Source organism: Argiope bruennichi, chromosome 9, assembly GCF_947563725.1.
Source record: "Argiope bruennichi chromosome 9, qqArgBrue1.1, whole genome shotgun sequence".
Taxonomy (NCBI): Eukaryota; Metazoa; Arthropoda; class Arachnida; order Araneae; family Araneidae; genus Argiope; species Argiope bruennichi.
Genome location: NC_079159.1, coordinates 101823943 through 101839380, shown reverse-complemented (window position 1 = coordinate 101839380; position 15438 = coordinate 101823943). Strand labels below are relative to the sequence as shown.

Here is a 15438-nt window from a genome sequence, read left to right as displayed (position 1 = left end):
ATGTAACACTTTTTGATATACCCTGTTTCTTTATCCCAAATTAAAATCTTTTCCATGTTTTTATGTGTTTATGTTATTTCTTCCAATGTAGTGCACCTCTGTGCCAAATTTCATGGCAACACAGTGAATAGTTTTTCATTTTTTGCAGATTTTATGTTTGTGACCTTAATTTTGGACATGAGTGTATTTGATTAGAATGAAAAAATAAAAACAATAATTTTTTGACAAAATGCACAGAAAAAATAAAGAACTTTTCTTAAAACTTAAAATAAATATAAGTGAACTATGTAAATTTTTACAATCATTGATTTCGATATAAAATTATTGTGGATATGCAAGTATATTTCATATATTCTCCTTTACGACTGGGCCAAATTAATGCAAAATTAATAAATTGTTCGAATAATTAAAAAGTAATCACCACCTTATTTCTGTTATAACTTCAGGACAAATTATTTCATAAGAAGTACTTTTGAAACATTTTAAAATTCAAAATTTTATTTTTATCAATTACATCTATTTTATTTCCTTCAATTTTAATTAATTCTCAAAATTTAGTAAATAATTTAAAAGTCCTCTGACTATTTAAATGGGTTTCAAATAAATAAATTTATGGATTCTCAGTTTCTAGATAGTGGTGTAATTTGGAATTATTTTTTTACACTTCTGTTTTCATTTTAAAAATATTTTTGACAATATATTTTTTTCCTCACAATTTGTTTCTTTCTCTTTAAATAATTTTTTAAAAATTAATTTCATATACAATTTTTAAAAATATTTTGTATTGATGAAATATATATATATATACTAGCAGACCCGGCCACTCGTTGCTGTGGCTAAGGTTTTTGTTATATTACATAGTAGTAAACTATTCAAGAGAAACGGTAGGAGAACACCAGTCATGGGGACCACCATGCTTTTTTTACACAGATGCCATTTGTAAAAAAACATGGGGAGGTCCATGATTGATTTTCTACTACCGTTGATATTGAGCAAAAATCAATACAAAAAAAAAAATAAATAAATAAATAAATTTCTTGTAACAAATGAGTACATTACAAAGTTGTTAGTAAAAAGCACGTAACACTTAAACTTATAAATGAGGTAGGTAGGGCAGATAGTTTTAAATCTTTGACAATAATGTTTATTATTTTGAATTATAAATACTTTTAATTTCAATTTAATTTAGCACTAATCGGTGCACAATATTTTTGGTTAACCTGTCTTAAGCTAACACAAATAGATTTGACGGTTTTCCTACACGTGAACATGCAACATATAGTTGCCCATGAGAAAAACATGGATTTTCCAAATCTAAACCACAAATGGACATTGTTTGGCCTTGAGACTTATTTATAGACATGGCAAAAGCTAAACGAATTGGAAACTGTAACTTTTTGAAGGATATCGTAGATTCTGATGGTATCATCGGAATACGTGGCAACAGGACCACTTCTCCTTTAAACTTTCCAGTTAAAATGGTAGCTTCAAGTATATTTCCGGTGATCTTTTTGATGACCAAACGCGTACCGTTGCATAATCGAGGTGGATTCAAATTACGCAGGAGAATAATAGGTGAACCAATCTTTAATCGAAGGTTATGTGGTGGCATTCCAGATATATCTAGTGAATTTAAAAATTCAATTGGAAAATTTACACTATCATTTTCATCAACAACAGTATCGATTGATTTAAAAGACATCAGATCGCCTGGTAACAACTGTTGTATTTGGAAGTTAATTTCGTCAACATCAACATTTTTGGGTGCCAAAATAGCCCGATCACTGAGCCAGTTATGATTCAAGTAATTACTCTGTATATCCGGAAAAATACTCTGACTCAATTCATTTTTTCCCTGAAGAACAGTGCAGAAATTGTCTGGCAGTTTAATGCATTGCGTATTTGGTTGCAGTTCTATTTTACATTTCCCAATATCTAGTAATTGTTCAGAAAATATTTGTGCTGATGGATCATTTTGCAACTGTACGCGCATGTTTATGGCCAATCGAAGCGTTTCAACAATTCGCCATAAGAATGATTGTTTTAAACATGCATTTTAATTAAAGATTGTTGAACAATAAAACAATAATAATTAAAAAGCAAGAAGAATTCCACTGTATTACTTTTACTATAATATGAATTCAATTTATACTTCAGTCTAAATAACACGTGGTCGGCTATGCTAATACCAAAAATTGAAAAAGTAAGAACAATTGAATTTCATTGTATTGCGTTTACTACGAAATAAATTTAACTTATACTTTAGCCTCAGCAACACGTGGTGGTTATGCCATTAAATTGTAGCTTATGTGAAACGTTGGTACTTTTAACACAGCGCCATCTGTTAGAATACTTACTCAATCCAGTCAACAGATACCGCCATCTGTTAGAATCGCTTGGAGCTAACAGATAATTGTGACTGTCAAATAATGAACAAATAATTTGTTCCTTTTTAAAACCTTCATTCTTAGTATAAACCCTTTATGATGTATAATAAATCCTCTAACTTCAGTGATACAGATTCTGGCTTCCTCAGCTTAAAGGAAAGATTTTTTTTTTTAAAAAAACGTTCTATGTTCCACACATGAAGTTGCCATGAGATTTATTCCGTCATTGATACATTTGTCTGTTGCAATAATTCAAAATTCATTTACAAAATGAAATCAATTTCAGAAACATTAATTAAATAATGATAAGCATTGTAGCTGAAGTGAATGATAGCTGACATAACTTGATACGTACATGCAGTTTATTAGTAAAGAAATGAAAAACTGAAACAATTATTGTAACCATTTTTTATTATCATTTCTTCAATAATTTATATAAAAAAAGATTAAATTTCATTTAGCATACAAATGAGTTAATATTTTTTTATTATCCGATTAGAGGAACTTATTATTGCCTCGTTCACTTACCTTTTTTACGATATCCTTAACAAAAGAAATAAAATCATTTAATTGAAAATTCCATGAAGGTAACAAATGTTATTGCCGTACAACATTTTTCTTAGTAAACAGTCAGATAAAGAATCGAAATTCATTCAAAACGAAAAGTAATAATTATCCGTGTGCACCTCCAAGTATTTTTCCAAACTTCTTTATAATTGAAAAAAGCAGAATTTTAGTATGTTATATTTATCAGTGATCCGTTAAAACGTTTGTAATTAATCATTTTCAAATAAAATATCTTATTTCTGAGAATTGCCACCGTGCACAGTAATACAAAATTCAAACAAAATCGTGATACTTTATCCGTTGCAACGCATCAAATTTATTGTATGCATTAAAAAATAATTGTGGAAAATGATATCTTATTCCCGAGAAAAGTTTTCGGATAGGATCATAAGTAATTCGAACATTCGGATTCGAAATGTACCGCAAATGCGTGAGTTTTTCTACGCCAGTTGGGTTAACGCTATGCAGATTAGAAATTTTTAATTTCCTTTATTCTGTTTTATTTTAATTCAAAAGTACTTAAGAATGAATCTGAAAGATCGATTCATTAACAATGTTTAATTTTAAATGCATAAAACATTAAGAAAATAAATAAAATCGTTTCAAATAATCAGCCGAAAAATCTTAAGCCTAGCCTCATGACTGTTGGGAAAAAAAAACTGAAGCCGTACTCATTTGGCGGTGGGGAAAATGAAAAGATTTTTTTTGGCGGGAAAGTTAGTTTTTAATTAATAATTAAAATTCTAATTAAAAATTCAAAAAAAGGGCTATCCTATCTTTTATGTTAAATCAAACTGCACACGGTGTGCAAATTTGATTAAAATCGGTTAAGTAATTTAGGAGTCCATTGCGGACAAACAACGTGACACGTAATTTATATATATTAAGATATATATCAAGAAATTTTGCCAGAACAAGTAACAGAAATTAAGGGGGAGGGAATAAAAGAAAAGCAGCTCTAACATGCAAGAGATAAAGGAAAAGAAGTACTTATTATATTTATTTTACAATTATAAAGTGAATGTGATAAACTTTGTAATACTATGACAAAAGACAAACTATTAAACAGTCAGTAACATAAAATGTACTTCTAAAAAAAATGCTTCCTTCATTCTTCAGTACCTTTTAAAATCCTGGTTTATTATCTATTGCTAAACTGTGCATGCTTCAAGAATCCCTAGATATTTTTATAAATTCTTTACTTTTTTAATAAGCATATAACTAAGTTGGCTGTCCAGCTTTATCGTATGGTCATAATTGGTTTGAAATTCTGATGGAAAATGTTGAAAGATTTAAATTTTTTTTAATAACAGACATTATTCTATTTAATTTTCAAAGAATTAGTTTATATGTAACATGGGTTTTAAAATAAAATAATAAAAAACAACAATTGGTAGAATATATTTTCAAAACAAATATTTAAAAAAAAAAAAAAAAAAAAAAAAAAAACTGCTCCAATAGATCATAAAGTAACACACACACACACAAAAAAAACCCCCATAAATTCAGCAATTTTTGAAAATTGATTATCAAAGAAAACAATATTCTTATGCTCAAGAAGTAAACTGTATTTAAATAATGTAGTTTTTGATCCGAGCGATTTTGTCATTACAAAGAGACATTAAGCTAAAATATGCAAGAATGGTATAATTTCATTAATTTGCTGTCTGCTAAGAATTATCTTTGCTATATATTTAATACAATTCATTTTGAATAAATACTTACCAGCCAACGTTTCTGCCGGTCGAAAAAGAACTTTATAACCTTGAAGAACTCCATGAATAGAGAATGGAGGGGGAGCACTCCACGATATGTGTAAGCTTTGAGATGTGGGAGATATACATTTGACATCGCTTGGTGCCTGCCCAGGAACTAAAAGAGGGATTTCTTTAAGAATTTATTTTTTACAGTTTCTTAATGATACTCTTTCAAATAAAAAAATTTAATGTACTCTGAATAATCATAATATTTCTATAAGGCATTATTAATGGCTACACCAATCTCTTAAATAAAGAATTAAATACACATTTTACATATTCGTATTTTGAAAAGCAAAACTACTGCTTTTATTTTAAAACAGCATCAGACAAATACATAATAAAAAGTTATGAATAAAAAAATCATATTAAAAATTAAAAATTCAGGGATTATAAGTCTGATCTAATAAAAATCATATTAAAAAAATTTCCAGTAATATAATAAATTTTAGTATGCAATAATTTTAAACCTGTAATTTCTACTCTATGAAATATAATTCAAAATGGGATGGGAAAAACTTGAAAAATAAATACAAATAAATTTTTAATTTAATAAATTTTGCCAAATTTATCAAATTTAAAATCAAAAGCACTCAAATCAGTCAGTTGATTTAAACATTTAATATATTTTAGAAAATGATATAATAAAATTGATATCTTATATACAATTCAATTATGATATGTACCCACATAAAAGGACATATGGAATCACTTTATCCAGCATGAAAAATACAAATAGAATATTTCTATAATAGAATCCCTAACAATACTTTAAAAAAAGAGAGAGACTTTTTTTTGTTTTAATATTACAATAAATTATATAGAAACAGTTTTTGGAAACATATTTTTATTACTCAGCTGATTTTGCATTTTCTATTTCTAATTTGTTTTATTATAATTCATTACCATAAATATTAATCTTGTAGAGAAATTCTGGAAAAATTAATTTCAGTTGTGCCAATGATATGGAATAAAAAAATTAATTAAATGACAATTAATTTTGGAAATATTAAAATAGTTTTCTGTAACTGAAATCATAGAACATAAAATTTTAAACAGCTCGTCAGTAAAGGAAAAAAAATACCCCAAGATTTTATGTTCATTAATATAAAATTAGTCGAATTAAATAAAATTGAGGGAAAATGTCATATTTAATTAAACACAAAAAGCATAACTGAGCTTACCATCTTCCAGTGTTCGAACTATGACCTCATCAGAGCGTGGACCTGCCCCCATCGAGTTGTAAGCTTGCACTAATACACTATAACTAGTAAACTTCTGCAACTGGGTAAGTAAAACTTCCTCTCTGGTTCCCTGCCCAACTTCCAAAGTTTTGTATAGGTAGGAATCTTTGGAGTCAAAAACTTTATAACCAACATAGTAACCCTTGATAGGTCCATTCCATAATTCAACATCGGGAGGCTAAAAACAAAGAATTTGTACTTGGAAGCAAATTCACATAAAATGCATAAAAAAATGTATTATTTCTGCAGTACAGAAAGTAGAACTTATATGATAGAAAAAGTATATAATGAGGCATTCCTTGAAGACACTATGTTGAAAACTTCTGAAATATACCACAGAATATTACAATAAAAAAAAATCATAAAAACACACAAATATTTTTTTTACAAAAAAATGCATTAAATTCCTACATTTTAGAAAGATGTTTTTGAAGTTACAAAGAAAATTTCTCTTTAATATCTTTAATTTTAATTAGAAAACTCTATTGAGAAATAAATTATACAGAAGAAATTAAATGCAAATAAACAAGTTAAATCTTTTATACACATGTATATGAAAAAAATAAAGAATTTTCTTTTAAGACAGGATTTCAAGGGGAGGGCACCTTGAAATGAAGATGAGATGCCTCTGGAATGGTGGTTGGATCTCGCTACCCTAGAGGGTAAGGGTACAAGAAAAGGTGGGAATCTGGCACCTCCCATTGATGGTGGGATGTACTTCCTTAGGGAAGTGTTGCACCATGGCCGGTGATGCCCTTAGGACTCAACCAAAGTTCCACCAGTGTTGCTGTTGCAGCCATCTGGTCATTCAGTATTTATTATCTGTGTGCCTTCGGGCAGGTTGGAGAGTCACTGATATGACTTTTAAGACAGAATGCATTTCTTGATTTTTTTTAGCAAATGAGACTTGTAAGTTATGTTGTTAACATAAAATATTGTACAATATTTTTTGATATTCTGAATACCATATTATGTCATGATTATATCAATATTTTGTGGCAGATTTTGTACTAACAGGATAAGATGTAATCAAGTTTTAGAAATTAACAAATAATAATTTTTTAAGAAATTATAATTTATATTAATGTATAAAATAGGGCACTGCATGGAAATCATTTTCAAGCTGCTAAAATTCATAAATCAAATAACTTTTCATATGCACTATGCTTAAATTTACATTATCATATTCAATTCAAAGAAAAATGTGCATGTTTTAAAGAAATATTAAGAAATAAGTAACTTATTAAATCAAAAGTAATATATTTTTTCAATGTAATTCTACACATTTTCAAAAAAAAAAAAGAAAAAAAGAAAGAGGAATTGCTTACCCTCCAAGTAACTCTCACTGATTGTGAATCCACTGCTTCTGCTTTTACATCTAAAGGAGGGCCACCAGGAACTAAATAAGTAAAAATAATACAAAGACTTTTTTTAACTAAATAATTAAAAGATAAAACAAATGACAAGTATTTAAGTTTTTGAAATATCATCTCAATAAATTTTATTATGGAGTTTCTTTTAAAGTAAAGATATTTTGTCACTAGATTAATACTGAAATTTCTTGTAAAATGTTAATAAAATCAAATATCTAAACCAAACAATCAGTGATCTGTGCTGAAGATCATATAGAATAGATTAATTAATTAATGCATAAACAGAAAAAAAGTGAATTTTATGTTCCCGTTGATTTCTATATGACAAAAATTATGGAGAATTAATCAAAAAATTTCTTATTTCTACCTCAGTTTAACCTTTTAAAAGTGTCATTTCTTTAGTACAGGTAAATAAGAATACTTTTTAGACTGATACCTATTTAAAAAGTGTAGTTCATTTAGATTAATGATAGAATTATTTTTATTTGCATCTTAACTTGTTGAACTAGTAACTAATTAACATCTTTTAATGTTTGGAGATTTTTTTTTTTTTTTATGATTTGAGAAAAAGAATAAACATCTAAAATATCAAAACTTCCTAAAGACTTTCAGAAATTAAAATAATCAAAAAGTTTGAAACCACAGCAAAAAGAGAGAGAGAAAAAAGAAAATAATTCTTCTTAATTAGAGAGAGATAAAGAAAATAATGTTAATAAAAAAAGAAAGAATTAAAATTTATCAAATTTGAATTTTGAAGAAATAGCAGCATGCAAGTATAATAGAATTTATTTTAAATAACAGCCAATCACCCTGTTACCACAGAACTAAGCTGTATAAACAGAAACAATTGTTTTTGACTGTTACGCTCATTTACTACCCAGCTTTCACATAAGAGAACAATGTCCAACAAAACTTCAAAGAATTTTCAACTGTTGGAAAAAGGCTAGAATCTTTTTCATCATTTTTTCCAGTGTCTTTAAATTTTAAAAAATTGTTAAAATTATCCCTAACCACAATGAGTTTTTCTCTAGTTTCATTGAGATCGACACATTATCTTATACAGAGCTGAACCAAGTCTATTTCCCCATATATACATGTGATGTCTAACATTTTTCTGAATTTGTAGAAGTATTCAGGAAATCCTCCATGTCCTGATATAATTTGCACTGTCATGAGTTTAAATATTCTTTTTATTATTTTTGGCTCTGGTAAGTACAACATAATTAGTGGCTTTATTTCTCTACAACTATATTTATTAAATCATATGCAAAGAAAAATGCTGAGAATTTATGCCAACTTTCTTTATAAATGGTTCACATAACATCACTAATAATATTAAATAATTTCATACTTCAAACCATATTACATCTCAAAGTTTCATTGATTTTTTTTAATAATTGCTGAAATTATTAAGGTATAGCAATTCTGATCAGAAATGGTAAAATCTTAATCTTGATCATATAAAAATTGAAGAATTCAGTAGTAAGTCCCAGTTTCTAAAATAAAATTAAATATAGATTGGAGGTATTTTAATTTAGCACAAAAATTAAAATTTTTTTCAACAAATTAATCACTCCAATAATTTTTCATAAAAATGCCCCAATTTCTCCACTCATCAGAAAACCATTCTAAAGCTATTATGAACAAACTAGCATTTCGTCTTGTAAAATGCATCTCTTTGTCCTTTATATATTGCTTCATTTTTGTTAATTGCCTTCTTCAAAAAGCATTCACATTGCAAATCAATGCCCAGATACTAATGGTCATTCTGGAAAGTATTTTTCACTATGGTCAACCCATTGATCTGACTAAGTTTTAACATATACTGATTTTTTTTCTCTCGCATCAGTGTGACCAATGCAAAAACTTGATGCAAGCAAAAACTGAGCAAGTGCTAAAAAATGTATCTAGAATGACATCCTTTAGTGCTAGCTCAGATCTAACATTTTCTATAACTTCTTTTTAAAATTTCCAATTTTTAATTAATTTTTACACTTTCTTTTAGATAATAACAATAAGGCAAGAGTTTAAGGAGCTATATTACCTTCTTCAGTAGTAACAACAGTCACAGGTTCACTCGGGTCTCCTAGACCAACAGAATTTTCTGCCCTCACCCTACAATAGTAGGTTCTGGCAGGACGCAGTCCTCTTAGAGTAATACTAGTTTCTTCACTTCCTGTGGTGATATTTTGTATACCAGAATCCCAATCACCTATAAAAGAATAAATTATTATTATAAAAGTTTTTTAAAAATATCAACTTCAATTTTTCATATATTTTATATTGCTTACATTTCAAACATTATTCGTTAGAAATTACCTAAATTATTTTTTATGAAACATTTATCCAAAATAATATTACCATACATGATTAATATGCAAATATCTGCTGTAAAGTCAGCTATCTAGTGCGCTGAAATCTTATTCTCATTAAACATATTCTTTAAGATTGCTTTGCATCACTGTATTCATTGTTTACATAGTTATTCCTCAAAATCGTTAATGCTACTTTAGTAAATATTCTTTCCCAATTTTTCAACCTGATCTGCTTTTGCCTATCAAAAGTATTGAATTTAAACCACATGTCTGTCTTGATCCCATAAGTCTTAACAACATCCTGCTTTCACTGTTATATCTAATTTTATTGCTGGTACAATTTGTTTAATTTTAATTTTTATGACAATTAACAAGCTCATTTTAACTGCAATCTGATTTTTAAGTGAGTTTAATGTTTTATATTTAGCCTTTGTACCATCCTATCTTATTGACCAACTGATGTTCATAACTACTTAAAACATATGTAAAATTCTATGATTGTCACAGTTATAAACAAATTCATAATCTTCATTGAAAGGGCAAAGAGAAAAATATTACTCCAATTTATAAATTAGCATCTCAAAGCAAAGAAGGAGATGGAACATTATTTCATTAGTGTGCCCCAGTTGTTGCCTGCGTAGCATCTATTACTAATTATCAATGTTTATCTGGAATTCTGATTACGGAACTATACATAAGAAATTGGATCTTATTCCAGGAAAGAAAAAACTGTTCCTGAAATATATAGTGATAACATATTATATGCAAAACTTATGCAGTTATTGTTGCACTCATTCACATCTGAAAATTTTTATTTTCTAATTTAAAATTGTTTATTAAATCATGAGTTTCTTTAATGGTCATTCTTGCTAAATACTCTTTTTCATCTTTGGATCTCAGTCATTAATTGTAAAACACAAGGAATATTATAACAAAATAGAGTTAATTCCTGAGTGCATTTTTTAAACTGGAAATGTAATATCAATCACATTGTTAAAAAATTTATTTTTTCAAGCACTAATTGTCATTGCATGTAAACATTTCACTCCTCTAGTATGGTAATTATGAATATACACTTACCTGATTCTGATTTACATTGTACTAAGTATCTAATAATGGCACTATTTCCATTGAATGGAGAAGACCAAGAAATTTTGGCTGTGCGACTTTTGTGTTCAAGTACACGTACATCACGTGGAGGCTCTGGTGGCTCTATAAAAGGAAACACACAATATTTTAATAATTAAGAACACAATTGTATTCTACATTTAATAATAAATATGCAAGAAAATAATGAATATAAAAAATGTTTTAAAAACATTTTTACTAGTATATCAAAAAGTAAAAATTATTTTATTAAAATTAAAGACATCAAAATAAAATCGGACTGTTGTCTAAATGACTGGAATTCTAATATGTTTTATGACATTGTTATGAAATATTACTTCCCTCTTAGGTTAGTCTAAAAGTTGAAAAGATAGATTTACAGAGATTGCTAATGAATGCCAAGTGAAATGAAGACTCTGGAATCTTTCATAAGAATTACTATCTATTTTAGGAACCGATATTTGGAGATTCTTCTGGAGAATTCCATGTGATGATACATCCTGTCGAAAAGCTATATAAACCTGTAGTGGCCAAACGAGTTAACTCCCCGAGAAATGTTATCCATAATGTGACCTGATAAACTCTCAGACATTGATGATGGAGCTGTAATTATTAATTATTGCTTTCTTGCATGCTTGTATTGTTGCAATTTTTACAAAAATCCGTTTCGCACATCTTTCGTAGTGTTTTTCACCGTACACCCCCAGGCAGATTTGCATAATAATGAAGTGGAATTTCTGGTATATGATAAAGACGAAATCTCAAACGTGGATGGCTGAAAAGTCAGACTGATTGCTTTATTTAGCCGATTTATAGATTTACACAAATCTTCATAAATTATTGCTTTTTTGCCAGCTTCTGTTATTTCAATTTTTATAAGCTCTATTCATCAAGTACATCTTGACTACGTTTTTGTTACATATTCTTGGTGTTTTAATAATTGAGAAATAAAGCGTCGTTTTGTTAAACAGCTTCATGAACTACGTTTACACTCATAGGACGATTTACATAACAATGAAGCGGGATTTGCGGTTATGATAAAGATGAAATCTCAAACATAGATGGCTGAAAAAGTCAAAATGACAGCCATATACAAAGGAATGAAAAACAGAATGGAACGAGGCCAAGAAGAAATGAAGAATCTAATCCAAAATGCGAAAGAAGAGATAAGAGCATACTTTGAGAGAAAAGTCGAAGGAATGAAAAAACATTTTAATAGATTCAAGATGTTCCGGGTGTGAAAAGAGAGATGGAAGAAGAAAAGGAGCAGCGTTACTGAGAAAAGTTTTCGTGATCTTGAAGACAAACCAAACATTTTCCCGGCAAGACCAGAACTCATATTTCAAACCATTTGTAAAACTCTTGCTATTCAAAAGAGGAACATCGTGGATTGTTTTCAAGACAGAATTAGGAGTACTACAAACGGAGGAATTATTTTATGCAATTTAATCAACTTGCAGTCTCTCTGAGGATCGTCGACGGAAATATTACAAGCATACCAGATAAGATGGCGGCCCTAACAACTATAGAAGCTCTACTTCTATTCTATTCTATTCTATTCTATTCTATTGAATTTCTAATTGAGCACAATCATTTTACTTAGTTTCACAGAATTAAACTGAAGGCAAGATGACAGAAGTCGAGGGAAAGTCACCCACGTATATGGCACGACAAATAAATCCGGCCTTTGTAAATTCGGAAAAACTCGGCAGAACAATATTTTGTCGACAAAAGTTAAAGACATACAACAATTATGGTTGCACATAGTATGTGAAAACTGTTTCAAAGGTGTCCAGACATGCAAAATCAATAGAGGCAGAAGGTGACGTCAGTAAAGATAAAGATAATAAATTTAATACTCCACTGAAAGTATTAAAATTTTTTTTATCAAAAACTGTTGTTGTCAGTGATGGATTTCCAATTAAGCAGTTGTCAAGGCCGTAGGGCTGTGATGGGCAGCAGGGATAATGATTAAAAGATTTTATTAGCTTGGTCACCAAATAAACAAATTTGTAAAGAAATGTAAATTCTATGAATTATTAAGATAATATTAATACTTTATCATGTAATAAATCAGGTCCCAAGTTGGGTTTTTTTTACATATATTTATTTATTGTAATATTTATACACATCGAGCATCTGCTTAAATAATAAACACATGTATTTTCACAGTTACTAAACAAAAAGAACGACCCAGAATAAATGATTCACACGTTAAGTTAAAAATGTGTTGAAACATGAAACTAAATTAAACATTAGTTTTTGTTCAAAATTATTAAGAGAGAACAAGAGCTTAGAATGCAATTTAAGGTAATGATTTTTGGACTTTACATTAGACTACCATAGTTGAAAGATTAATAGGAACAGTATTATGAAGGTTTTAGTCTGGATTCAGTTTAGTTTATCAAGATGATATTACAATAATAGGACGAGCATTAGAATAATATTCATAGAGTATTCCAGAAATTTCAAAAAGCGAACATACGTTAAGCTTGATTGTAGATTCTTCCGAAAAAAATTTCTATATCTGTACACATTGTACCCACGGCGGGAGTTAAATGTGATCCAGAAAATTGAAGTCACTAGTTAATTGGTTTTGTACAGAGAAAGTGCATGATCTACGGCTTTCCTTGAACTTTTATAAACTTCTCAATAATAACATGATTTCTACCCAAATTAATGAAAGCTATATCTAAATGGGCAGGAGAGTGAGAAAATTTTTTCAGTAATGTAAAGAAAAATTTTGATAACTTCTGGTTTGCCCTATCATTAGATTATTTTATTTTGAATACAAATATTAATACCAAAGGGAAACGAGCACAACTTTCAATATATTTGTAGAATGCAGAGGACAATTTTCATATTCTGACTGTTAATGAATATTTAGTGATTTTCTTTCTTGTGATATTCATTGTGATCCAATTTCTTTAAGTATTCTTTTATGACCTCATGCTTTTATAATTTTGTTTTAATATTTCTTTTTTATTTAATTTATATATTTGAGTACTATTAAAAACTATGTCTTTCAAACTTTTTTAGTTTTGTTATTTACAAGTCCATTCAGTGATCAACAAGCTCGCCGACGACATTACATTTAATTTAAGTTAAATGGTTTAGATATTCCTCCATGTCAATGATGCCATCAAATTGTCAGGCAGTAAAATTCAATTTAATTGTCTTGCATATGTGTAGTTCACCGACTACATACACCTTTCCCATGACGTCACTGTGCTTAGAACAACAATGCAATCTGCTGCTAGAAACTTGAGGGAAAAAAATATTATTTATTACGATATTACTTTTCGTGAACGCTTGTACTTCAATCATATATCTATCCGAAAATATTTTCGGAAGTTATCGCGGAAAAGCGGCAAAATTCAGCTTAATTTTTACTAATTAATATTTTTTTAAAACTACTCCAAAATTTACATTTCTAGTCTCCAAGGTATATATATGTGCAGCATTTGACAGCTGTAGGTTAAACGGTCTGGTCATGCAGACATGCACACTACACGCACGCACACGTTCATCTTTATTATAAGTAGAGATTACCTTTTATCTGTAATATATTTCATTATTCAATACTATAAACATTATTAAAAAATAAAATCAATTTTTTTTCTCAATTTTTCAAGGTGTCACAGTTCTGACCTCAATTTCAGATGGTATCATTCTTATGGGAATAAAATTTAATGAATGCATCGATTATTAATAATTTTGTCATAATTTTAAAACACTGTATTGTCATGACGAAAACAGAATTGTGCAAGCTTCAATCATTGGAAGAACGAAACAAGTCAAAGTAAATATAAACATGTCAAAAATTTCTTTTATTAGATGGAAATTACTTTATACTCACCTTGTACTATAAGTCGAATATTCATATCATCCTGACCGAATGCATTTCTAACAAGGCACGTAAATAGGGCAGAATCCCTTCTCTCGGCTGACTTGATTGTAATTTCAGAAGACATGCGTTTTTTGTCCACCAATTCTTTCAGATCGTACCTACTAAAGTCCACAGAAGCTATTCAAAATGCATCAATTACAAATAAAGAACAAAAATCAGAAATGCAATTGCGTGTCCGCATTCAACTTAAGAATTTCCTTTTCGTGAAATTTATCAAAAGTTTGTAATGGAATTTACATAAGAATCACTTTCAAGTAAAAGTTTGTTAAATATCAATTCTATCATTACAATAACCAGATAAAAGATTAGGAATGAAACATGTAATTGTTAAAACTTTTTACTACAAGTATCATACAAATAAATTAATACTATTAAAATCAAAAATTACTAACTCTTTATTGTACTACTATAAAAGAAGCTCAGCAAAAGTAAATTTTTAGTTACAACACATATTTGAATAGCGATTATATACATAAGCAGTGCAAATAAATTTTCCAAATATTATACATGCAAAACAATTCGTCTAATTTACTACGCAGCCATACTGTAACTGCAAGACAAAAAATAATATCAATAAACAAATAAAAAAGGAGTGCACAGTGCATTATTCTAAACTTTAATTACTCATATTCCATCCTCAATAGTAGCAAATGCTTGTATCACTTAACATATTCTTACGCGTTTACAAAAAGAAAACTAAATTGCCAACTGTGGATAATTGCCAATAGCATATTTTTTTTACTCCTCCCTAAATCCAAATGGAATTATGTCTATCTGT

The 15438-nt window shown here is 28.6% G+C and overlaps 1 protein-coding gene across 9 annotated transcripts in view; it reads right to left on the bottom strand.

The window, feature by feature from the left end:
- Positions 1-15438, bottom strand: part of LOC129983669 (cell adhesion molecule Dscam2-like) — a 194705-nt gene that overhangs the window by 30544 nt on the left and 148723 nt on the right. For 7 of the 9 annotated variants that reach the window (XR_008785433.1, XR_008785432.1, XM_056093244.1 and 4 more), the window contains exons 15-20: positions 14610-14761; positions 10724-10855; positions 9373-9540; positions 7284-7354; positions 5896-6133; positions 4680-4826 (exon numbers count right to left, since the gene is read on the bottom strand). Coding sequence is in view for 7 of the 9 variants with exons in the window: in XM_056093244.1 (XP_055949219.1) it covers positions 4680-4826; positions 5896-6133; positions 7284-7354; positions 9373-9540; positions 10724-10855; positions 14610-14761 (908 nt within the window). In the remaining 2 variants the exon portion in view is untranslated. The remainder of the gene's footprint in view (positions 1-4679; positions 4827-5895; positions 6134-7283; positions 7355-9372; positions 9541-10723; positions 10856-14609; positions 14762-15438) is intronic. The other 2 variants (XM_056093240.1, XM_056093245.1) reach the window with 1 other exon arrangement.